Here is a 26,597-nt window from a genome sequence, read left to right on the forward strand (position 1 = left end):
GAAATGAACTCAAAGTTGTTTGCTAAAGTAAAGACCATAAAACCAAACTAAGCAAGATAAGAATCTTGTTAGCAATGATATAGACCAAATGAAAAAAAGAAAAAGAAAAAAGCTTTGCAATATAAAATACAGTTAAAGCTTGATGGAACTGAATGCTTTGAGATGAAAAATGAATATTGGATGAATATGCTTAAAAGAACAAGAGTGATTGCAAGTTAGTAAGTAAAAACAAAATGCTTTCAATAGAAATGTAAATAGGCCAAACAAAACTAACACTACTAGAAAATGGGTAAATGGTGACACTTATTTAGTCAAAAGGTACCAGTATTTATAATCCAAACACTACTAAATTTTCAAATAGTAATATTTGTCTAAAAATGCCACTAATCAGGGATATATAGTTCGTTTATACATATAAACACTTCAAAAGATTTTCAATATTAATTAAACTAAAAATTATCATTTTTTATTATAATTAATTAGTGGTTTTTTTTCCATTAAATGCCATTATTTACCGATCTTTAGTGGTGTTTACGTACTAAATAACCGTAAAATAATTAAAATAATTTTCTAACTCATATACATATTTAGTGATATTTATTATTATAAACGCTGCTAGCATACAACTTTTAGTGGCATTTGTGTAGGAAAAGGCCACCATATGCACCCTTTGGTGGTGGTTAAAGCAATAAACGCCGCTAAGTTAACCCTAAATTCCATCGAGCCCCTTTTCTATTTACCCAGAAACATTCAGTGTAAGTATTTTTTTCACAAACAGTACCTCCTTCATCGAGCCCTTTTCTCCATTCTATTTCATTCTTTGTTTGTGAGTTTGCCATTTAGTTTCCTTCTCCGGTGGTAGCTCTTCGGTTAGGTTTCTTTCTCTGCTGGTAGCTCTTCAATTGGGTTTCTTTCTCCTTTCGGTCTCCTTTTTGGCCAATGGATTTCCTTTTTCTCTTGTTTTACTCTTTTTCTCTCTTTTCTTTCATCCTGTCCTCTTCTCATGTCGACGAACGAGCTTTCCTTGTTTTTCTTTTCTGCTGGGTTCCTTACAAATTTTAAAGATTGTGGTTTTTAATTTTGTGTATGTATTTTGCTAATTTTTTGGTATAATTTGCAAAAAAAAATAAAAAATGAAATGACTTACTTGATTTGGGATTCTTGATTGGCGACAGGGAGGGTATGGTTGTGGGTGTTGGTGGTGGTTGTTGTTCATGGCACCATCACAAGTTCCTTCTCCTTGCCCTTTCATCTCTTTTTTGCCAACATTAGGGTTTAGCTAAGCCCTAACCCTCCGTTTAGTGAATTTGTCCGAGCTTAAGACTATTTGTAAAAATTTCTTGTCAATGTGCCATAGGAATTAAGGGTTTATTGTTTTCTCATTTTTCTTTCCTAAAATAGGTAATGCCAACTATAATCATTCTCATCTCAATTATGTATTTTGTAGCTGGCCTTTTGGTTAAATTACTACTTTAAAATTGGGGAATGGATTTACGTGTTCACACGTGATATCACTTGTATGCTGTTGACTTAGTATGCTAGTATTGGACTGGTATTGGACTTGCTGTTGACTATGAAACATTTTTGAAAGGCAACTTGCATTTTGATAAATTATTCTGTTTAGAGATGGATTTGGACATATGATGCCTTATATTTAACTTAGTTATCAATACTTGATGAAATTGGGTTTGTGGACTTTTTTCATGTGATTATCCAATTATTGAGCGCACCATTCTTTTCACCTTTTTGTTGTTATTGGATTACTTAAAAGAACATTGTAATTTTCTACTTTCTAGCTTGCTGAATGGTGGAAGGGTTATATGACATCGAGAAATTTTTTTTGGCTATCTAAACCTTATCTGTTAGTACCTCATTGAAATATTGATTTGTTGGTTTCATGAATAAGTGATTAGCTTCTTAAAGCTTATAACCTTATATAAAGAATCTTCTTTTGGTATTCTATTGTAAGAATACTATAATTACTATGCTTAATGTTAATGATGTTACAAACTTTGAACTTATTTCCTAAACAATAATTTCTAGGAGCATACACTTTGATACAAGTGCACATAAACACGTGTGCATCTTTTATGTTGAAGTTAAGATCCCCTATTATTACACATGTAGCAGTAATAGATTCAGTTGTCTACATTGTTGGATTTCTTGGTTACTAATGTGCTGCTATGTCTCGCATTCTTTATAATTTCATATTTCTATAATCTAATATTTTTTCTTTATGTCTCTAACTTGGACAGCATCTATTTTGACCATGAGTTTTATAGTTTAAAGATGGCTAAATAAACTTCAGTGATTTCTTGATTGAACATACTCATGTTGGCATGCAACTTGTCTGGTTGATTGATTTACAATGTTTGTTTTATGTGTGGATGTCAGTATGAACACCCATCTGAAAATAGTGAAACTTACATTAAAGGAGAAAAACCCAGTGACTTTGGATCACCTTAGTGTAAGGGGTAACAATATTTGCTACTCTATCCTGCCTGACATCTTAAATATTGAGACATTGCTGGTTGAAGAAACATCAAGGGTGAAACCCAAGAAGCCAATAGCTGGTATTGCCATTTCTCTCTGGCCTTTCCTTTTTTCTCTATTTGAATGTCCTACTTGTATAAGCTTGTTTTCTTGTTATATTGATCTTTCCTGACAGTAAGTAGCATTTGATTTCTCTGCTTTTAATTTCTTAACTTGATGCAATTGTTATTAATTTACTTTGGACATATAGACACTTGATTCAACAAAGTAATGGTTTTAATCCCACTCTCCAGTATTCTGCTGGAAATTTGACTTCTAATGTTGTGGTGGTTGTTAAACTGGTTTTATATTGCATAAAACTTAGTATTAAGTTATTGAATCTGAGATTGTATGATTCAAAGTTAGTTAGCTTGGTCATAGGGGCTAGTGGTTTCCTGCTGCAGTCACTTTCTTTTCATTTTTTGTCTGTTTGAAAAGGCTTTTGACATTGTTTAAGCTTATAAAATTTCATGCACTGCAACTGTCTTCTTGTGTTTAGTGTATTGCCAATGGAGATAACAGCCTCCTGCAATTGGTATTTTTTTTATTGAGATTTCTATTTCTAGTTGTTTATGCTATTCTATTTATGTTATCATAAGCTCCATTATCCAAAAATAATAATAATAAAAGAATATGTGGTGAAGTCAAGCTAGGTTGCAAATTAAAGGGTGAATCTTGAAATATAAGAAAATTAAAATGAAACTCTTTAAACTTTAATATATAATACTTCTAATAAGAAACATTTAATTGCATTGGAGGATGCAATACAAAGTCTGGAAGGCTTTCATTGCATTTGAGGATGCATTTGACAGTGAGATGGCCGCTACTGTTTCTTTTGGAACTACTAACGTTTGACTAAAAAGAAGCCTTAGGCATTAGTTGGCATTTTGGGTGAATTTAATAGTTTATGGCACCTTCATTAATTATACAAAGAAAAAGCACAAAATAACAAATAGCTCAATTGATTTCATTGCTTCAAAAGGTAGGGAAAAACAAGCCATTACCGTCTAATAGAGAGTAAAGAAAAAACCATTATCCCAGAATAAGATAGGTGTCAAGCAAGATTTAACTTTACCCAAACTACCTTTAATAAATTTAGTATGGTTATCAACTAGTACATGCCCATTATCCTGCACTTGAATATATATATTTTTCAAATATATAAAATATATTTTTATATTATAACTTAAAAAGTATAAATAAATTAATTTTTAATTAATATTTGATTTAATAATTAATATTTGATTTAATAAAAAAATTGACATCTTTTAATATTATTATTTTGTTTCTTAGCAAAAATGGACTGAAAGTAATAGAAACTTTCAAAAAATGGAAATTGATTATGACAGTCTCTTTTTATTATTATTATTATTATTTTTAACTATAGGTGTTAAAATTTAGATAATTGTAGGACAGGGAAGGTAACAAACCATATTAATTAATATTTTAAAGTAATTTAAGTACATAATTAAATTGAATTCACATGTAGAAAAAGGAAATTGTCCAAATTTGTCCAATCACAATTTAATATTAGTGTTAATGGTGATATTATAAAAACATCGTATATATGACTAATAATCAATCCATTCTTTTGAATGAATTATTTACAATAAAATAAAATTGAGGTTTATAAAAGTTAAGTTGAGTCATTTAACTAGATATTTGGTAATGGATTGAGGAAACTTTACAAGCGCACAGGCCTTTCATGTAATAATAGAGACTATAAAAGTCTAGATGTCGATCACACGAGGATTAGTTAAAGACATTTCTAAGCTAAATACCTATTATGCCAGTACCTTTCTAAAGTTGGTTTGATCAATAAACGAACATGAAAACTAACTATAAAAATAAAATTGGATAAAGTATCAAAAACATCAAAATTGGAAAGCCAATGAGAAAATGAACGAGAGCAAGAGGTAAATGCATGCTATAAAATGTGAAATACAGTAGCAAAATCATACTAAAATCGTATTTGAAGTAAAAATGAAATGATGAAAATGCAAAATGCAACTAAACTTACGAAATTGGTAAAGCTAAAAATATAAAGCTACAATAGGAAAACTATGACTTCAAAAATGAAACCTAATTCTAAATGTTAACAATTTTCATGAAATCAAACTTGAAATAAAAAAAAAAAACCAATTAATGCTTTGAAATAACAACAAAAATTAAATGCAAGTAATGGAAGAAAATTGTAAAATCCAAGCGAAAGGTTGAAAAACTGAAAGTAATTGTAAATCTAGAAACCAAACTTTAAACTAAAATCTGGACTTAAATTGCATAAAATCAATGGAATATGAACTAGAAATTAAGAGAACATTAAAGAAACAATGTGAGAAACTAATTTGAAGAACAATATTGAAAAGAAAGTGCAAGAATTAACAAGAAAAAGTCAGAACTGAAACTGCGTTCACAGCAGTATCTACTGATTCAAATGAGAAAAAAATTAAACCTAAAATTTTCTAGAGAGAATGAACTGAAACTGAGCTAAAGCAAGAAGCTAAATCAACAAGTTTACTACATGATTGAACAAAGAAATTCAAGCTCAGTGAACTAAAAATTTAAACAGCGCACAATTTTGGAAAACAGAACATCATATAAGAAAATTAATCAAATAGAAATGAAAAGCATGAAATAAATTGCAAAAAATTAAACTAAGCAAGGTAACAAGTAGAATAAAGATCTAAGGAAGAAAATGGTGCAAACAAATCATTAAAGTGAAGAGAAGTCCACACCAAACTTGCTAGATCAATACTAGAATTACACTGTCACTGCATCCAACTGAATCTCTAATCTTGATTTGGAATGTTGTAGGACGAGTTTGAGTCTGAATTTTAATATGTTGTAGCTAATTGAATTAGGAAACTATGAAAAAAAATTTAAGCAAAAACAAGTAAGATTTGAATGAGTTATGCTATAAAAATCATTGGTAGGTTAGAACTGACAGATTAAAAAACAAATTTGGGTATCAACAAAAAATCAATAAATTTGAGCTAAAAAATGAATTCAAATGTAATTTTTATTGAAAGATTTTGAAAAAAAAAAAGTTAAAAATACTTAAAAAAATAGTAAGATTGTAAGGGAAAATGCTAGAAATAAATCTGTTTGGCAACTAAGAAAATAAAAAGTGCAGAAAGAAAATGCTGAGAAGTAAAAAACTAAAATTTTAAATCCTAATCTAACTCTCTTTAAAATGGCTGGCTCCATTCTTATTTATAGGCAGGTAAGTGGTGAATGGAGTCCCAAAAAATCTCTCTAAAATATCTACAATAAGGTGAGCTTCTAGAGACTTCTTTCCTCTTTGATTCTTCACTTGGTGCATGGCTATTTGGCTTTAAAACTCTTCACTGATTTACAAGCTTTTCTTCATGCATTTTTGCCATGCTAAAAAGTTCTCTTTATGGCCAATAAGAGCTCTCTAAAATGTCAGCTCATGTGCTCCTTAAAACCTCCTTTAAGTCTTCAAAAGATGGCACCAAAGTGTATTGGTTACATGGCCAACTTCCGATGTGTAAGCTTGCATCCTTTTTTCCTTTCTTTTGGCATTAAATGCACCCATTTGTTCTTTAGTTTTTCTACCAAAATTCAAGTCATAAAAAGGAAATTTTATGGATTATAATGCTTGAAAAAAAAAATTCTAGAAATTTACCACAAAAATTAACGTCCAACTCATTGATGCACACATTATATTTCAAGCATGTATTAACTTTCAACTCACTTGGTGCATGGTTGTTTGGCTTTAAAACTCTTCACTAGTTTGCAATCTTTTCTTCATTCATTTTTGCCACACCAAAAAGTTCTCTTTATAGCCAATAGGAGCTCTTTAAAGTGCTAGCTTATGTGCTTCTTAAAACCTCCTTTTAAGTCTTCAAAAGATTGCACCAAAGTGCATTGGTTGCATGGCCAACTTCTTATGTGTAACCTTGCATCCTTGTTCCCTCCCTTTGGTGTTAAATGTATCCATTTGTTCTTTAATTTTTTTGCCAAAATTCAAGTCATAAAAGGGAAATTTTATGCATTATAATGCTTGAAAATTAAATATGAAAATTTACCACAAAAATTAACTCACTAATGCACACATTACCGTTCAAGCATATATTAAGATCCTAAAAAAGTACTAATGCATAATTGAGCTAAGGAAGATAATTTTAAATGAAAATTATAAGAATTGGGACTTAAAATATGGTTGTATGAAGTTCATTTGAGCTCAAGAAATTATAGAAGAAAAGGGTAAGAAAAACTCTCTCAATAGGCAATGAAGAACAATTACATTAGTTGTGACCTTTGCTAGCATTTACCATCAGAAATCCTCCAAAATGTATTTAAATTGTTCAAAGTTTTTCATTTTCTTTATTTTCACCTACACATGAGACAATTATACATTTAAAAATATTTTTGTCACAATTTTCAAAAAACAAATCAAAATATAAATAAAATTACACTAAAAATGAGTATAAAAATACTAAAATTTTAATGCAATCAATAATACACACATTAGAAGAAAAATGAGTTTTAGTGAGAAATTTAGTTAAGGATTGTATGCCAACGATCCCACTTGTAACCCTTATTGAAAATAATTTTTAATATAAACTTAATTTTAATCCTCACTAATTATTATTTATATGTGAGAGACATTTTTGACTCTCACACAAAAAAAAACAAATTTTTTAAATTAAAAAAATTTGCACCCCTAGCTCCTCTTTACAAACAACATCCCTCAAAGCACCACCCAAGAATGCACACCCAAACTAACAGACGCAAGAGAAAGATAATTAAAAGAGAAGAAGAAGAGAGAGAGCTGTGGCTTGAGTTGGATACGTCGTTTTTTGGATCTCAAAAGCCCTAGCCTTTTTCTTTTTATCATTTAAAGATTCTCCAGATTATTTTTCTCAAACTTCTTTTAATTCTTTTTCAAGAATCTAGTTAGTCACTGATTGGATCTTCACTTTACTCTGCCTTCTGCTATATTGGCTTAATTTTTTTTGTGGCCTAATTGAAAATTGTTCTGCTTTGCTCTGCTTTTCAATCCGATTCCTTCTGATTTTACCTGCATTTTACGTTCTAGTGATTTGTTGTTTGTTTGGTACTGTTTGGCTTTGTTTCTCTCACATCCTTAACATTTTCCTTCGTTTTAAGTAAAATTTGAATGTGTTTTCAGCTTTTTAAATCGAAGTTCGATTCAGTTTCTTTTATCTCATTGATTACAGTTGTGGATTGTGGAGAAGGTGTTTGTTAGGGTTGCTTAAGAATTATACTTCAGGCAAGCCATATTGATTAGCGTCCTTGCCTGTTTCAATCAAAAGTAAGTTATCATTATTATTAGCTCTCAAAAGTTTTATTCTTCTTATTAGGTAGTTTGGCTGTGGTTAATTTAAGTTGAATTTGAATTTCGGTTATGTTGAATTTGGTTTGGTACTACTGGTAATACTATGTGTTTGATTTTATTTCTAAATGAATTTTGTTCCACTTTATTTGAAACAGTAAAGGGTTATAACTTCTTGCATAAGTGTGTGTAGTTGCAATGGAAGAATGATGATTAACTTACTTTGTTGTCCAATATATCTGATTTTAATCTCTGGATGATTTATTTACTTGCTTGCAAAGTTGTCTTTGTGCGTTATTGATGATGCTTTCCTTTTGTATGGCCAAAACAAGGCTGGAAATCCAAGTTGATGCAGCTTGCATGGATCTTAAATCTCGGTCTCCGTATTTTTTTGAGTTTGGTTGCAGGATAGCACCATTGTGAGTCTCTCCTTCAATCCTTCTAGTATGCAAAAGCTTAATTTAGGAAGAGTTGCTATTCATTTTAAAGTTCACAAGTTTGCATTTGGTGAATGTTAGCTTTTGGTAGACAACACTCTCCTATGCGCCTGATTGAAACTCAGGCATCATGAATCTTTCATCTACATTCTATTTCATGTGTTCTAATGCCACTCAACCTCAACAGAGATAGAGAGAGAGAGAGAGAAACTGCTGCACATGCTATCACATGCAAGAATATTGAATAAATTAAAAAAGAAATTGGAGACTACCATATTGACATGACTCATTATTTTCAATCATGCTTATAGCACTCACAAAAAAAAAACCTCAAAATTTTCATTTCATATAAAAAATAATCAGATAGTAAAAAAAATTTTGGTTGCAGGTTGCAGTCCTTTTGCTTTGGCCCGTGAAAAATAACCGTGTTGCAGTCCATAGAAAGGTAATTTGTGGGAAAATATATTATTGTTGGAAGTAAGATAAGATGATTTAACGATTAAGCTCAAGTTTGAAGCTTGGACATTTGAGTAACCCTCATTTTTTTCGTGATAGATCCTGTTTTTGATTTTTTTATTTTTTTTTTGTGGTGAATTTGATTCTTGGTTTTAATAGCTCACTCACTCCCTTTAAAAAAAGTATTCTCGTAAAATTAAAATTCAATCTTCCAAATTAATAATTTCTCTTGTATCTTTTAGATTTTGATTTCCCAGTTTTGTTTTTGCTAATAGTGTTGATAACTTTAAATGTAAAAAGAAATAGTTGTGAAACTATAGTTTGATAAAATAACTCATAGATACAGTATTTAAACTGAATTCAATCTATTTTCATTATATTTTCCTATATAATAAAAATATAATATCTAAATATATAATATCACATTTACAGCTTTCTTTGATAGTTAAGAAAGCTATTGTGCTTGAGCCATAGAAAAAGGGAGTTGACTTTTTTCAATCTTATAAATCCTTTTCATTTTTTTATAGTAATAATAAATTAAGCTAACAAAATGAAAGTTCAAAAATTATAACATTTTAAACCCTAAACTCTTATAATCCGTCCATACAAAGAAATGAAGAAATAAAATTTTAATGCAATGGTTAAACTACATAATAACATTTTATTTTAAAATTCAATCAATAAATTAAAATTTTTTCTTTCACTTTTTTTTTTCTTCTTACCAAACAAAGAATTTCTTAATTTTGCATTTGCTCTTTCCTCTGAAAAAGGCACAATTCGTTGTACTTATGTTGATTGCACAAAGAGTTACGCTTGAATTAGAGCTGAAGAGGTATATTTGTATTAAAGATTCATATATATTTGTATTTATTTGATTTTTATAGGATGATTTTAATGAATGTTTTCAGTTGTATTTGATTGGTTTTTTGTTCTTGATGTTGTTTAAAAGTTGTGATTTTTGTGGATAGATTGTATGATTGACAAATAATGGGATGTAGGCAAGCTTGATAAGTGCAATATTTGGGGCTTAGTTTTAGTTTTTTATTTGCATGTAGGTTGAAAAGATTCGGATGGTCTTGATTCTTCTCAATGAAAGATGTTTTAGTTGACACATAAGTGAAAAGATGGAAGCATGATTTCTCTAGCTGCATGAAAAGTTGTGGTTATTTATTTTTTATATTTGCTAGGTTATTGATTATGCACAAATCCAAGAGTTTTAATTGCATTGAATATTATTTTGAATTTAAAAAAATACCACATCATCTATATCTTTGTAGCTCTTATATATATATTTTTTCTCTTTTATAGGATGAGTCTGACACTTTGTCTAGAAGTGAATTAGAATGTTCTAACCTAATAGATAAGGATGAAATTAACCATCAAGTGGTAGGAAAGGAGAGGCATGGTCGTCTTCGTGGGTATGGATTAGGCCCCACTCCTACTTCTGTTTATGGTGTAAATCCAAGTTGTTTAGGTCTTTTGTGTAAACTAACAAAAGCAACCAGACTCAATGAAAAAAATGCAAGGAAAGGTAGAAAAGTTGGAAAAAAAAAAAATGAAACTAGAAGAAAAATGGAGACAGTAAAAGAATGGAGGAAGAAAGAAATAGGGTGGAGGAAGATAGAAAGAAGATGGACATGATGCTTGCTTTTGTAGAGGATGTGAGAAATGGAAGAGTGCTAGTTAGGCCTCAAAATTAGGTAAGATTCCCTGATTTCCTTCATTTCTATAAGGTGTAGCCTGATAAATGCATTTAAATGTGAAAGTTGGAACTAGGATTAGGTTTTTGCTGTATGTTATGTCTTTGCTTCTAAGGGCAATGATGCGTGGCTTTAGTTCATCCAACTAGTATCTCAGCTAAAGAGTGTGTAAAAACTGAATTACAGGAGTGCTCTATCTTGTCCTATGTTATTTCCATGTTTTCTTATTCATCTATATTCTGAGCTTATTGGTTCAATGTGTGCAGAGTTTGGCAAGAGGTCCCTGTTCTTGTTATTGTCAGCATGCTTGGATATTTTTGTTTTCTTGAGCAGCTTCTGGTAGGCTAAGTAGTTTATCATTCAGATTTTCCCTGTTTTATGACTTTGTATATTTGATATCTATATATATTTGTTTACCTGCAGGTTGGAAAAATGGGTACTAGAGCAATTGCTATATCTCTTCCATTTTCTTGTGTGTTAGGCCTCCTTGCATCCATGACTTCATCAATGATGGGTAGGCTGGCAAACACGCTTGAGCTATATAATTAATGTTTTCAAGTTTTTCAGTATCTGGTTGACGTGTTTTACATTATTTTCTATTTCTTCCTTTTTGGGTGGGGGGATATATCATATCTGTTCACTGGAAACAGGAATATGACCACCAGAAATTGATCTTAGTTTTTATTTATTAGCAGCATTTTAGATTTCACCATTATATTTTTTAGGTTAGAAGTCAGACTCTAATTCATGAACATGCATGCTTGCACACACAGTTGACACTTGCAGTGGATGAGAGGAAACCATTGTGGACTAGGCTGGCAAATACTAGTATACTGATGATAGTCATAACTCTGAAATTTTACATGAATTCCAAATGTTGATAAGATTTTCTGACTTAAACCTCTTGAATCTTTGTATTCAGTGAAGTGAAGATTTGTCTGGGTTTACGCATCAATTCAATTTGCCTTGGTGGTTTTCTTTGCTCATATATTTTATTCATTGGTAAGTGGTTCTCTCTACCTTTGATCACCCTTTTCCTTGCAGTGCTGATTCAAAACTCAATTTTTTCAGTAAAGGTTGTAAAGGGTTGGGAATGAATTTTTGCATCCTACATTGATGATTGTATATAATAATTCCATTGGTCATTTAGATAAGCGATTCTACAAGCTGTGAATTGTGATGCTTGTAGAAGTGTTTCAACAACCAACCATACAAGATGGCATCATCTTATTCCTAGCTAGTTATTTGCAATTGCAGGATTTCATACAGGAAAGCACTGCAGGCAAGTGAACCTTACTAGAATATTGCTTAATGCCTAACAATGGCTTCAAATGAGTTGAGAAGCGGTGATAAAGGGAAATGATATGAGGGAGGGATTCCTATTGGTTTTGACTCTGCATTGCTTGTTGTCTTGCTAATCTATGTAAGTTTTTTGGATAAAAAACTAGAGTACTTAAAAAGAATTGATATGTCTTAGAGATATTTTGTATATTGTTTCGAATTTATATATGTGGATATTTATTTAGTTTTATGCAATAATGTTTTGGATAAATATTATTTATTTATGTTTTGCTTGGAATAAAAATTACAAATATAAAAATGTCTATTAATAAATTAAATAAAAATACATTAATAAGTATTTTTTTAGAGGGTCTTAAATTTTTTCACTAAATGATGTAAAGCATCATGATGGTCACAATGTTCAATAAAAATAATTTAAAATGAGAATCAATATAAGCTTTCACTAAAAGTAAATACTTTTAAGTAAAGGTCAATAAATGTCTTCATTAAATGCAAAAGATATTGTAAGCGTCAAAATTAACTCTCATTATAAGTTTTACATTTAGTAATAATTAAAATTAATTTTTATTAATTATTTACATTTATTAAGGATCTTGTAATCCTCACTAAATTTAGTGATAGATATAGTGAGAATTATTTTTTGTCATTCATTATATATAATTAATGAGAGAATTTACAATAAGAGCTTGTGAGAGTTACATTGACTCTAATTAAAGGAATAAATGAGATTTACATGGATTTTAAGTAAAAGTTGTAATCTTCGTGACTCTGTTCTTTATATCCACTAGCAAGACAGAGTCAAAAAAGAAACTCTAATAATTATTTATTTTTTAATTTTTTGAGAAATGATTTTTATCTAATTAATTAAATATAGGTAATTTTTAAATATTTTTTAAGATATATATATATATATATATATATATATATATAAACATAAAGTGGTAGGGGATAGAGAATTGTTTTTCCCTCTAAACAAGTAAGATTAGTCAAATCCTTCGAAATTGTCCTGCTCCTCCCTGATTAGTGATGCTCATAGCTGCCTTAACTTTGCAGGGTCAGTACGTAGACGGAAATTCTGTGCAAGAATTACCTAGAATGGATGCAAGAATTGCGAAAGGCATTGTTCGCAAGTGGCAGTAAGATGCTCTAATTTCCATGTTTTCTTTTTTGAATTTCTGCAAGTATAAATCTTGAAAACTGCCATGCAAACTGGGCTCTCTTCATCTTGGGATAACTGGTTATATATGGTTTTTATGAGTCTTTTGATGTGATTCAACTAAACATAGTAGGTATATAGCTTTAAGGACCGTTCATTGCTGCATTAAGGGAGTGTCTTTAAGCTTTTCCTAACACTCAGAAAACTGCCAGGTTTTGGATGGTCAGATGTTGAAGACATGGACTGATCATGCAGCTGAAATTGCCCAGCTTGATTGGGTTGAAGACACTGCATTTGAATCATGTGAGAAGAAGTTCAACCTGAAGAGTTAAGCCAACCTTATGGTATCTTCATTTTCTTATTAAAATTTTCATCGACTCATAAGTCACGAGTTTGGCTTGGTGAGCCATATATTTTAAATTTTTTGTTAATGCATTAAAATAATTTGAATGTTATTGTTTTAAATTTTGTATTACATTCATATTAGAACAAATTATATATTTATATATTTAAATATTTATAATATTTAATTTATGAATTTAAATTCGTTTGTATTTCTTTCAAGATTTTTTTATTTAATTATAGTATAAATATTGAAAGAAATACAAAAGAGTAAATTTCTTGATTTAGTCATATTTGTAGTGAAAAACGTCATTAAATTTAGCAATGTATTAGAAAATGTCGCTAATTTATAAGTAAATTAGCAGCATTTGTGTAAAAAAAAAAAGCCACTAAATTTAGCAGTATTTTTGCGTAAAAACATCATTATTTTTCTCAATGCAAGTATAATCGATGCTTTTAGTGGCATTTTTGACAAATATCATAAATATTTTAGTGGCATTTATAAACGTCATTAAACATGAAAAAAATACCACTAAAGACTTATTCCCTTGTAGCGTCAGTGCACTAAAAGTAAACAAATCGAAAGCTTTTTAAAGAAAACAAGATTACTTTAGAGTGATTGAAAAATAATGAAATGAAAAATAATTTGCTTTGCACAAAAAAAAAAAAAAAAAAGAGCTTGCAAAAATTGTAAAGAAACTTGTATTGAAATTGCTTGAGAAAACACAAATGTAAGCTAAGCTGTCACCTTAGTCGAATAGAAATGTAAAGGAAAGAACTAGAAAACTAAAGAGAACCTTAAGTAAAGAGAGAAGAATGAAATAAGGATGAATTACGAGTGAAATGTATGACCTATATATAGTACAAGGTTCGATCAAAGTGGGGATGAACCTAAATAGTTTTGTTCAAGCTAAAACACTTTTAAATTTGAATCTTGATTTCAAATAGAGTCCAACCAAATGGGGAAGCTTCATGAACAAATTTGCTCTTGTACAGTCGAATATAGCTTTTGCATTTGATCCATTTATACCTTCTTTGCCCAACTAAACATGATTTGGGAGATTTGGCCAATTGAATTCAAAGATTAAATCTCTTTGTTTTCTTACTTGTCTTAGGATTTGTTTGAATTTAAAAAAGTCCTCATGCATTTCAATTCTAGCATTGGCTAAATATGACTTTGGATCTTATGGGCTTCTTGGTTTGGTTTCATGTTGAGCTAGATATGGCTAGCACTTTTGCATGGATCACTTATCTTTGAATGCATGACTGAATGGGCTGTTGAGGGACTATTCTAAGTCTTAACCAAATGTATCTCACTGACCTTGCATGGTATAGGTTCATGCATGGCTTTCTTTTGTCACCTTTGTATGGTTTGCATAAATTTTAGTTATTATGTCCAAAGTGGTTTGTTTCTTCATGCAAACTTGAAAGTCACAAATTTACATCATTATTAAGCAAAATTCATGAAAGTTTTCAAATTTTCGACTCTCAAATGATATGTAAATAGCTATAAATTATATGGTTATCAGTTAACCATGAGTTTATGAAGTTAAGGAATTTTGTTTCTCCTAATGTCTCTAGACAGCGTGTTCATATTCTAATAGTGATTCTTGCAACGTTCATTTAATGACGAATCTCAATGTGTATTTGGGGTGCCTATTATTCATAGGTGACCTTTTCGTTCTTTATATGTTAAAATTATTGAGAAAGTTAAGGGTAAAATGGCTTTTTGGAAAAAGAATGTCCAAGGTTGGACTTGGAACTCTTAACGTGTTAGTGATGAGTTCTATTTCTATGTACACTATGCAAATAGCTATAATTTTGATTTTAGTTTGTAGATACATTACAAGAAAATAGAAGATTAGTGGTAGTTTTGTAGCAGTATTTCATTTACAAACCCCGTTAGCTTCTGTGTTTTTATAGAACTTAAGGTGTTTATTATCAAAAGGCCATTAGATATTTAAATAGCGGTCTTGTTACTTATAAATGCCACCCAAGGCTTGATATTAGTTGTGTTTATCGACTAAAACACCTTGAATAATCCTATCTTAAATATTTGAATGAATACTAAAGCGTTTTGGTAGAAAATGACTTGAATAATCTAGTTAAAAAAATTGATAGGGAATTACTGAAGGCATTTTTGATAGACAATACCTTTAATAATCTCCTCATAAAAAAATATAATTAAAGGTGTTTTCTACAAGAAATGCCTTTAATAATTCCACAAAAAAATTTCACAAGCATATTAAAGGCGTTTTTGGTCATAAACAGCTTTAATAAATATCCTATCAAAATTTTGGATCATACTGATGTTAACCATAAGGTGGTAGGTTCAATCCCTCCTTTTAGCTTTTTTTGAGATTTTTGCAAAGACTATTTGTAATAGATTATTCTAGGCATTTTTTGAGTAAAAATGCCTTCACCAATCAATTTAAAAAATTTTGGAGAGAATATTGAAGGCGTTTTTGGCAGAGAAATGCTCTTAATAATCCATTGAAAAAATATGAAACCGATTCTTGAAAGGTTTTTTGGTCAAACTCGCCTTTAATAATCCAAGCAATAAATTTTTAGTTGGGATTATTAAAGGTGATTTTTGCAAAAAATGCCTTCAATAATCCATACACAAAAATTGGAACGGACTTTTGAATGTGTTTTTGGCTCAAAACGCCTTTAATAGTCTACACGATAAATTTAAATGGTCGGATTATTGAAAATAATTTTGGCCAAAAACGCCTTCAATAACATTTTGTTAGAGATTATTCAAAGTATTTTCAGTAGAAAAACGCCTTTAATAATCTATAGAAAAAATATGAAACAAATTCTTGAAGGTGATTTTGGCCGAAAGTGCCTTTAATAATCCATTCAATTAATTTTTAGGTCGTATTATTGAAAGAGATTTTTTTTTAAAAAATACCTTTAATAATCTATACAAAAAAAGTTGAAATGGATTCTTGAAGGTGTTTTTTACCCAAAACGTCTTTAATATTTCACACAATAAATTTTTAAGTGGGATTATTGAAGGTGATTTTGGTCAAAAATACCTTCAATAACATTTTGTTATGGATTATTTAAGGCATTTTCTTGTTAAATATGCCCTTAATAAACCATAGAAAAAATATGGAACGGATTCTTAAATGCGTTTTTGGCTAAAAGCGCCTTCAATAATCCATACAAAAAAGTTGAAACGGATTCTTAAAGGTGTTTTTATCCCAAAATGCCTTTAATATTTCATACAATATATTTTTAGGTGGGATTATTGAAGGCGATTTTAGTCAAAAATGCCTTCAATAGCATTTTGTTAGGGATAAATCAAGATATTTTCTTGCTAAAAAAGCCTTTATTATTCCCATTAAAAAAACATTTTTGATATTGTATATGTCAAGTCAGTTGTAGGTTTATGCCCATAAAACATTTGAAGTCAGTTGTATATTTATGCCTAGAAAATATTTGGTTTATATATGTGATACTACGAATTACATTTTAGAATTTACAAAATGAACATTGTTGTATTTCAATAAATTGACCACACATCCGAATTTAAAACTGATAACATTGCCATATTAAGATACTTTTTTGATATAATCATACTCAATAATATACTAAGTGCATATAGTGTATTCATATAAAACAAATATATACCAATAATATTAAACCAATACCCCAATCTACAAACTTAAATTTTTCATTCCATATGGCATGTTAAAAATATTATAACAATTTGCTCCTCATATATTTACATTCAACCAACAATGTCTAACCTCAAGGTTTATCAATAAATGATAATACATACTCACACCATTATTTACGGACTTCATCCAGTTCCTTTACCGTGAAGCTTTCTTTACTCTCCCACTAAAAAAAAATCAAAAGTAAATATTAATAAATGAGAACATAATTTAGCTTTTTATTTTTTTGAAGATATAACGAGTTTATGAAATTTATACTAACCTTGAATGATGTGGTCATAAAATCATATAAAACTATCTCCTACATAAAACGAAGGACATAATATCCACATTCAGTATTACTGAGTTGACAAGATACCTAAAAATTAAATTGAGTGGGTTTAGGAAACATTTATATATACAAACCTACATAAAAGAATAAATTTTACATTTACCAGTAATGATACTCATTTTTTCTTTACCTTCTTTTCGAATGTAAATATTACCCTAAATTGAAAAGAAAAAAATTATTTAATACATAGATAAAATTACTTATGAAGAAACAGAAGATATATAATGTCATAAAGTGTAATACCTCTTTATAAAAGTTTAAATTTTGAGGTTAAGCATCACCATTGCATTAATTGAATTAAGTAAGTACGGCATTAAGGATTTGGTGTCAATCACAATAAACATTTAATGACGATTGTAAAATAATAACAATGATATACTTAAATTAGGCATCATATTAGATTTAAATAATATTGGAATAATTATTTGTATAAATATAACTTACTGCGCATTATAAGGGAACAAATAATAATTAGTAGATCTTTTCATGCATTCAATCACATGATTAGCATGATAAGCGACTGTGCCTCTCTGCTTACTAATGAAGTTAGGGTCAACGAATCTAAATCTGTTAGTCAACTATCTCCCCTTGAGCTCTCTATGTAGGAAGTTGCATGATAACAATCACTAATACTAGTTAGTATTACACTGTAATATAGATTAATACATATTGAATGTGCATATTTGTATTTATAAACTAGCCTCATATAAGCAACAGTATCAACATCTGATATTTGATCCAGTTCATAAAATTCTTTAACCTCCTCCACACCAATATAAAAAAATGATGGTTTATCAAATAACCATTTTTCAGAATCAATGGTTATGAAGTTTCCTCCATATAAATGCTCCAGCGAATAATTAGATAACTCATCCATTGTAGCCTAAGCAAGGGTCATACTCTAAGTCCCAACATTCTACTACAATATTTAATGAAATATAAGTATTAAAACCAAATCAATAAACATAATAAATAAATTAATATTAAACTTATAAAAAAAATCATACTTTATGGTAGGCAGTGGAGGTTAGGTTCATTGCTTGACTTATAATGAAAGCTTGTCCTACGTAGACGATGCCATCCGACTAGTTTACTAGCATGCTATGCTGCATTGCTGTCAACATGGCCTCTAAAGTAGTGAGTCTTTGCTATTGCTTATTAAGACATTGCTCCCGATCATCAAATCGTTGTTGTTGTTGCTTAATTATTACTTCATATTGTGCATTTGTCATTTGTAGGGTTTTGGGTTGATTAATAAAAATCTTTGATGGCAAGATAAATTTACCAACCTCACAAACTCGATCAAGCCTTTCTTTAGCACCTAATGCTAAAGACAATGGATTTTTGCCATATTGGGTTGCCAATTCATCAAATTTGACTTTGACAGCATAATCATCCTAAAAGACAATAGTAAAATAGGCTGTAACAACAAATCTGTACAAGCTAGTAGACAATCATGCATAGAACCATAATGCCAATCATACATGATATTAAAAAAGCAGCTATAAATACAATCTTTTTTGCCATTTCTTCAGTTGCTTCATCTACAAAGGATCCATCATTTCGTAGATGTCTTTATTTTCAGACATCCCATTTGAAAATTTCAGTGCCAGAACTCGCTGATTCCTATTAAATTACTATAATATAAGAATCAGAATGTATGAAATGAACGTTCATAAATATTCATTAATGAGTATAAAACAAGTGTGTGAATACATACAAGCTCATACTTCACATTTACATATCCCTTTCTCGTTGTCCAATGGTGTTATAGTTGTTTGGCCCAAATGTTCTATTGGTTTTCTTTGATTTTCAACAAAAGAAAGAAATTACGTCAATCACATATGAAGATCAAAAGATATATTGCATAAAGACTTATAAACAATTTTTTTGGTAATGGGTTTGCATATTGAGAATTTTTTTGAAAGTCGATATCGAACAAAATTTGTCCAATCTTCAACACTTATTACATTTGCATATGACGCAATTGGAATAACCAATACATCACCTTGATCAGCCAACGGTAAAATATATTGGGTTATCAATCTACTTTTAAAGTCTCTAAATGCTTTCTCAGCAGATTGCAACATAATCTTTTTATAGTCAATTGAGATTTCGAAACATTCCTAAATAATTTAACACAATTAGTATGAACACATAGAATTTCAATTAAATGATCATTTAACAAATTTTATAAAATAGTTGAATAAACATACCACAATCGATTGCCATACATGATTCTTTAGATAATTGAAACTCATCACCAATTGGTGTACGTAATTGAAATCCTACTACGGACGACGGCTCCAATATGAGTAGCCAACTTGGTAGCTCCTTCAGATACAAGCTGCCTACTTTGATTGAAGTCAATGTGAATTTTTATGTCACTCATTTTAATGTGTTTATTTCGGCCCCTTTCTTTTTTTTTTTTGGCCTATAGGTGTGTCTTATGCATATTCAATAAAAGAAAAATTAGATTGTTCAGAGTCTAAAATACCTATGATTTTGATCATAATTATACAAAATACATAAAATGATCATCTAAATTTAACATTGTACATAATTAAATATAACCAATACCATACTATGTACAGAAACACCATTCAACAAACTAATTAGCAATGTGTTCAGAAACACCTTTCAACAAATCATTCAGAAACACCATTCAACATATGATTCAGCATACCAGTATCATACAATATTATTCAGCAAAATAATACAATACCATTAAGCAAACCATAATATTTAAAGAAAACTACACAAAAATAGCATACATGTAATAAAAGGTGCTTGGACGACTATGCTTACAGTGAAATTAATAAAAATATATATGCATATGTAAATAGTAAGGAACCGAAAAAAATATCTCTATCGAATAATATAAATAATATAGTAAACAAAAAAAAAGACATATCGGTAAACAGGGGGTGTGCGTCGTTGATTTGTTAAAGGTCGGTGGTGACAATAGAGATAAAGAAACCAAAAGTCTGATAGAAATGTGTTTATGGGTTTGGTTTGGTTGATTAATGCGGCTTTTAATTGTTCGCTATACTAACAGTTTGTGATTCCGATGTTCAAGACAAGAAAATGAATATAAAAATTATAAGTGAAAGTATTTTTTTGGAAAAAACGCCTTCAATAATCCCCTTAAAATTTTAGTTGGAGATTATTGAAAATATTTTTTTACTAAAAGACGCCTTTACTAATCAAAAAAATAATTTTAAAAAAAAATTATTAAAGGCGTTTTTCCTAAAAAAAATGTCTTTGATAATTCTAAACAAAAATTATTAAAAGTATTTTTAGTAGAAAATCGCCTACTGATATTCTCGTGATAAGAATGGAGGTAATTATTGAAGGCGTATTATGCAAAAAATGACTTCAATAAATTCCTTCAAAAAATTATAGTAAATTACTGAAGGCATTTTTCTAGAAAAAAAAGCTTTCAATAATCCCTTTAAAATTATTGAAGGTATTTTATACTAAAAGATACCTTTAATAATCTCAAAAATTTTTTAAAAAAAATTATTAAAGGTATTTGTTCTTAAAAAATACCTTCAATAATTATGTACAAAAATTAAAAGGAATTAGTGAATGCATTTTTCTAGAATAAACTCCTTCACTAACCATTTTAAAATTTAAGTAGTAAAATATTGAAGGTGTTTTCACTAGAAGACACCTACTAATAATCTCAAAAATTTTTAAAAGAAAATTATTAAAGCGTTTGTTCTCAAAAAATCCTTTAATAATTATGTATAAAAATTAAAAGGAATTAGTGAAGACATTTTTATGAAATAAACGCCTTCACTAACCGTCTTAAAATTTAAGTAGTGCAATATTGAAAGCGTTTTTACTAGAAGACGCCTTTAGTAATCTTAAAAATTTTTAAAAGAAAATTATTGAAGGTGGTTGTTCTTAAAAAATACCTTCAATAATTATGTATAAAAATAAAAAAGAATTAGTGAAGGCGTTTTTCTAGAATAAATGCCTTCACTAATCATCTTAAAATTTGAGTAGTAAAATATTGAAGATGTTTTTTACTAGAAGACACCTTCAATAATCTCAAACAATTTTTAAAAAAAATTATTAAAGGCGTTTTTAGTAAAAAATCGCCTTCACTGATATTCACAAATAAAAATAAGAAAATTATTGAAGGCGTATTATGTAAAAAATGCTTTCAATAAATACACCATAAAAATTAAATGAAATTAATAAAGGCATTTTTAGGGCGTAAACGTCTTTAATAATCCTAAACAATTCTACTACGACTTTGTTGAAGGCGCCTATAAGATATTTAAAAAATATTTAAGAGAAAATTATTGAAGGTATTTTTCTTAGTAAACACCTTCAATAATTTGGTCCAATAAAATTGTCCTCAAACTTAGTGCATCCAATCATCAATTTCAAGCTTCATCTTTATTATTTTACTATTTCTCTTTCCAAATCAACTATAATTTACTTTCTTTTTCCTTCAGCTTTTAGTATTCGAGCATTGTCTTTTAGAACCCTATTTTGACTATTCATTAGTTATTTATTTTAGCTTTTACTTTATTTAACTATTCTTTCAGCTTTTGCAATTTGCGATATTCTTTTTGGTTTAAAGAATTTTCTCTAAAACCTACCTTCCTCAAATACTCATTTGTAACCCATCATCCACTTCCATTTCCCCTTTCATTTTTTTTTCTTTTTTTAGGTTTCCTCTGTACCTAGTTTATCTTATTTCAACCCCAATTACAAATACTCTAGGGTACTATCTACATTAGCAGTAGTGTTTTAGCATTCATAATATTAAGTAGCTTATAAAATACTTCACAACAAGGAGTTCTAGTATTCTATAAGTACTGGTCTTGTTATTATCTTTTGTTTAAAAATAGTAAACTTAAGTATTTTACATGTTCATTTTCATATAAATTATTTATATACATTTGGTCTGATAATGTAGCAAGTACTAAATGGATAAGAGTTGGATGTAAAAGTCAAGATTAAGTCAAGTTAAGTTAAGAGTACAGAGATGTAGTGAAAAATTTTCTTAATTTTGCATTTGAGAATATAAATGAAGGTAATATGATATTATGCCCATGTGTGAAGTGTGCTAATATTGATTGACAAAGGTGTGAAGTTATTTTTAAACATTTAATTTGTATTAGATTTCTCTCGGGATATGTTAATTGGTATTTTCATGAAGAGTCTATACCGTCAAGGTCTTCTACTAGAGTTTCTTCAACTTCAAGGGCTCCCCAACACCAACATGATTCTTTTATAACAGATGACAATGAAGGCATGTTGCGAGATGCTTTTAATATTCATAACCAATATTTTCTTAATCTTTCTCCCCAAAATGATGGATTTAATTAGTCCAATGTTGCAATGAATGAATTTGATGATTCTGGGATAGGTGTAGGTGACCAATAACCTAGAAGAGAAGCATCAAAGTTTTATAGGTTACTTGAGGATATGAATGAAAAACTTTATGAGGGATCGAAGCATTCAAGATTATCTTTCTATGTTCATTTTTTTCACTTGAAATGCTTATGTGGATGGACAAAAAATTCTTTGACTTTATTATTAGAGTTTATGAAAGAAATGTTTCCTTTTACAAAAATTTTTTAATCTCGTAAGGAATTAAAGAAAATGATAAAAGATTTAGGTTTCAGATATGAAAAAATTTATAGTTGTCTCAATGATTGCATGTTGTATTGGAGTGATACAAAAAATCAAGAATCTTGTCATTCGTATGGTATTTCTTGTTGGATGGATAAAAACTCTGATGAAAGGTTGAATAGGGATGGTGATGAGGTCTGTGTTAAAAAGAAGTCTGTTAAGATATTACGCTATTTTTCATTAATACCAAGACTTCAATGACTTTTCATGTCTTTCAAAACTACAGATTTAATAAGGTAGCATCATAAGAAACGAAAGGATGATGGATCATTAAGGCATCCTACAGATTTTTTGGCATGAAAATTATTTCATTCTAGGTTTTCAAACTTTGCATCTGATCCTCGAAATGTTATGTTTGGAGTAGCATCTGAAGGATTCAACTCATTCAAAATGATGAGTACTTCTTATAGTACATGGCCAGTTGTATTGATTCCTTATAATTTGCCACCATAGATTGCTATGAAATAATAGTCATTTATATTATCTATGATAATTCCAAGGAAAAAAGTTCTAGGTAATGATATAGACATTTACTTATAACCTCTTATTAAAAAGTTAAAGCAATTATAGAAAGGAGTTGAGACCTATGATGCATAAAAAAAAGAGAACTTCAATATACGTGCTATTTTATTATGGACTATCAATGATTTTTTTACTTATGCAAAATTATTTGATTGAAGTACAAAAGGTCATTATGCTTGTCCATGTTGTGTTGCATAGACATGTTCGAAGTGGTTACCTAATGGTAAGAAGTTCTATTATATGGGACATCATCAATGGTTAAATGATAATCATCGATTTAGATTCTAAAAACATTTCTTTGATGAAACTGAAGAGTTGAGAATATCGTCTTTACCAATTAAGGGGTCTAATATCTTGTCAAAGTTAAAAGATATCAATTTCACTTATAGAAATATGACTCCATCAAAGAAAAGAGTGAGGGACATCTTTGAAGGTGTTTGACCTCATATCACGTAAGTTGGTGATCTTAATGTTCAAACTGATAAAGAGTACGATGAAAAAAATGACCCCAATGAGTCTGAGTTGTGAAAAAAAGTATCTTTTTTTAGTTGTCTTATTAAGAATATAATTTATTACACCATAAATTTGATTTGATGCACATAGAGAAGAATGTTTATGAAAATTTTATCGAGACAATTCTTAATGTGAATAAAAGATCAAAGGATGACTTAAAAAGTTGGCTAGACCTAGTTGATATGGAGATTTGCCTTAACCTTTATCCGAAGTTGCATCCTAATGGTAAATATTGATTGTCTGCTACTTGTTTTAGGATTTCTAAAACTGAAAAAGATGTGTTTTGTAAGGTTTTGAAAAATGTCAAAGTTTTGGACGGCTATGCGTCAAATATATCGAGATGTATGAATTTAAAAGAGCAAAAACTTTCTTAATTGAAGTCACATGATTATCACATTTTGATGCAAGACTTACTTTCAATTGCTTTATGTTCATCAATGTCAAAGCAAGTCACTTTTGTGGTAATTGAATTGAGTAACATCTTTAAACCTTTATGTAGGAAATGTATGAATGTAGAAGAGCTTGACAAATTTCAAGATCAAGCCGCCATTACTTTATGCCATTTAAAGAAGATTTTTCCTCTAAACTTTTTCATTATTATGATGCATTTGGTTATCCACATTCTATATAAAGCAAAAGTCGGTGGGCTAGTTTATTATCGATGGATGTATCCTATCGAAATGTATTATTTGTTAATAGATTGATTAGGTTTTTGTTGATGATCATGTTACTCTAGTTAAAAAGATATATGACTAATGTTTTATGCGATAGGTTTTTAGGGAGGTTAAAGTCTTATTGTCATAACAAACGCTATCCGAAAGGTTTTATTGTTGAAAGATTTTTAGCATAAGAGTGTATGATATTTTGTTCTTGTTATTTAGAAGATGTTGAAATGAGATTTAATAAACCATCGAAAAATATTAGTATGCAGCATACTAACTCTGCTTACAGTTATCTTTTTCAAAGTTTTGGACAACCAAAAAGAAAAGCTGAAATGGGGGAGTTAGATGGTAAACTTGGGCATAAGCACATCGATATGTTTTTTTTCATCATGACTCAATTGAATCATTTCACACGTAAGCTTTTTAGCAAGGAAGTTATTAATTACATTAAGCATAATTTATTGTATTTTTTATTGTTAATACTTTATCATGATGCTTTGTAGTAAGTATAAAAATAATTTGAAAACTCTTGTACATTATCGATGATCAAACCCTCAAAAGCTTGATAAGTTGTTCGGTGAAAACTTTCATGAATGGTTAGGAACAACTGTAAGTAATGCCATACTTCCCATTATAAGAAGTCTACATAGAATGCTTACGGTATAACTACCATTAATAACATATATATATTTATTATACTTTTATAGGTTTGGAGTGGAAGGCTTGTTAGTGAAAAGGTGAAGTGTCTTTCACAAGGTTTGAATAGGATTGTGAAATAATACAAAGGTTTTATCATCAATGAATTTAGAAGTACACAAAATTTAAGAGTTGTTGTTACTTCATCAACTACTAGCTATGCTAGTGCTAAGGACACAAATCTTTTGGAGGGAAATGTTGACTATTATAGCATGATTAATGACATCATCGAGTTAGATTATTATGGCAAGTGAAAAGTTATCTTGTTTTAGTGTGATTGAGCTGATGTGAATAGTGTGAGGGATATTAAGAAAGATCAATATGGATTTACACTTGTGAATTTTTTTGATTAATTCACACTGGACAACAACTCATCAATGAATCTTATTTTTTTCATCTCAAATTAAACAAGTTTTTTATTCTGAAGATCCCAAAGAATTAGATTGTTTTGTTGTTCTTCGAAACACATCTAGAGACTTATTTAATATGGGGTTAGACACCAGAGATGATGTTGAACATGAAATTGAATGTTATCCTTTTGCTGAACAAAACTTGGATGAAAATATCTCTAGTACCTATGCTTAGTGGGTCCTCGAAGATGTTACTGAAGACATTTATGAATCATGATTGATCATCTATATTTTGTAATTCGAGTGTTTAAGACATAATATAGTAAATGATTGTATGTAATTAATATTGCATTCACTATTGTATATTTATCGTATTGCAAATCATACATTATATTTTGATTTAATTAAATCGATATGTTCTTTATATATCATAGATTATGATTTCTTAACTTTTCAATGTCTTTATATATGTTCTAAACTAATATCTTTTATATATTTGCTTTTATGATGCAGGTAAGCTATAATGCGAAAGAGTAGATTGAAATGAATACATATAAGAGATATTAGTTCAAAATCGTCTACGACATCTGTTGATATTGACTATGAACTGAATCTTTTATAGGGGAATGGACATACTGCTAAATCTAACTCAGTCACTTTTAACCTTTCAATTGATATTGGATCTGGCAATACGGGAGGTTTAGGTTTAGATAGTGTTCCATCAATTGATTATGCTTTAAATTTGAATAAAGGTATTATATGCCTATATTTAGAATTTGATTATAATGATAAAAGTATTGGCATTTTACAAATTTATTTTTTATATTTTGCAGTTGATAATAATTGTTAATAGAAGACTAGAGGCTGGATAACTTTGAAGGAATTATTTGTATTACCTTCGAACAAGCGTATTGTAGTATTTGTAAACTCT

At 29.4% G+C, this 26,597-nt stretch overlaps 1 protein-coding gene across 9 annotated transcripts; it reads left to right on the forward strand.

The window, feature by feature from the left end:
• Positions 1-604: 604 nt before the first annotated feature.
• LOC111276778 (small nuclear ribonucleoprotein SmD1b-like) lies at positions 605-13,365 on the forward strand. 9 transcript variants are annotated; one of them, XM_089763562.1, is made up of 8 exons: positions 605-754; positions 2,381-2,573; positions 10,715-10,787; positions 10,872-10,962; positions 11,371-11,450; positions 11,706-11,871; positions 12,804-12,886; positions 13,119-13,365. In XM_089763562.1, exons 1-4 carry the CDS (start codon positions 662-664, stop codon positions 10,927-10,929), a joined length of 417 nt encoding a protein of 138 aa, XP_089619688.1. In that variant the 5' UTR covers positions 605-661; the 3' UTR covers positions 10,930-10,962; positions 11,371-11,450; positions 11,706-11,871; positions 12,804-12,886; positions 13,119-13,365. The 9 variants fall into 9 exon arrangements, 4 of the variants coding, with proteins under 4 accessions (XP_089619688.1, XP_089619687.1, XP_089619689.1 ...); XR_016343482.1 differs by lacking the exons at positions 605-754; positions 12,804-12,886; positions 13,119-13,365 and adding exons at positions 7,691-7,834; positions 8,188-8,274; positions 8,681-8,737 and having other exon boundaries at positions 1,024-2,573; positions 11,706-11,979; XR_002688553.2 differs by lacking the exons at positions 605-754; positions 12,804-12,886; positions 13,119-13,365 and adding exons at positions 7,740-7,834; positions 8,188-8,274; positions 8,681-8,737 and having other exon boundaries at positions 1,024-2,573; positions 11,706-11,979.
• Positions 13,366-26,597: the final 13,232 nt, after the last annotated feature.

The sequence above is a fragment of the Durio zibethinus genome, chromosome 7 (genome assembly GCF_047325235.1).
Source record: "Durio zibethinus cultivar Kanyao isolate XHJ-2024 chromosome 7, ASM4732523v1, whole genome shotgun sequence".
NCBI lineage: Eukaryota > Viridiplantae > Streptophyta > Magnoliopsida > Malvales > Malvaceae > Durio > Durio zibethinus.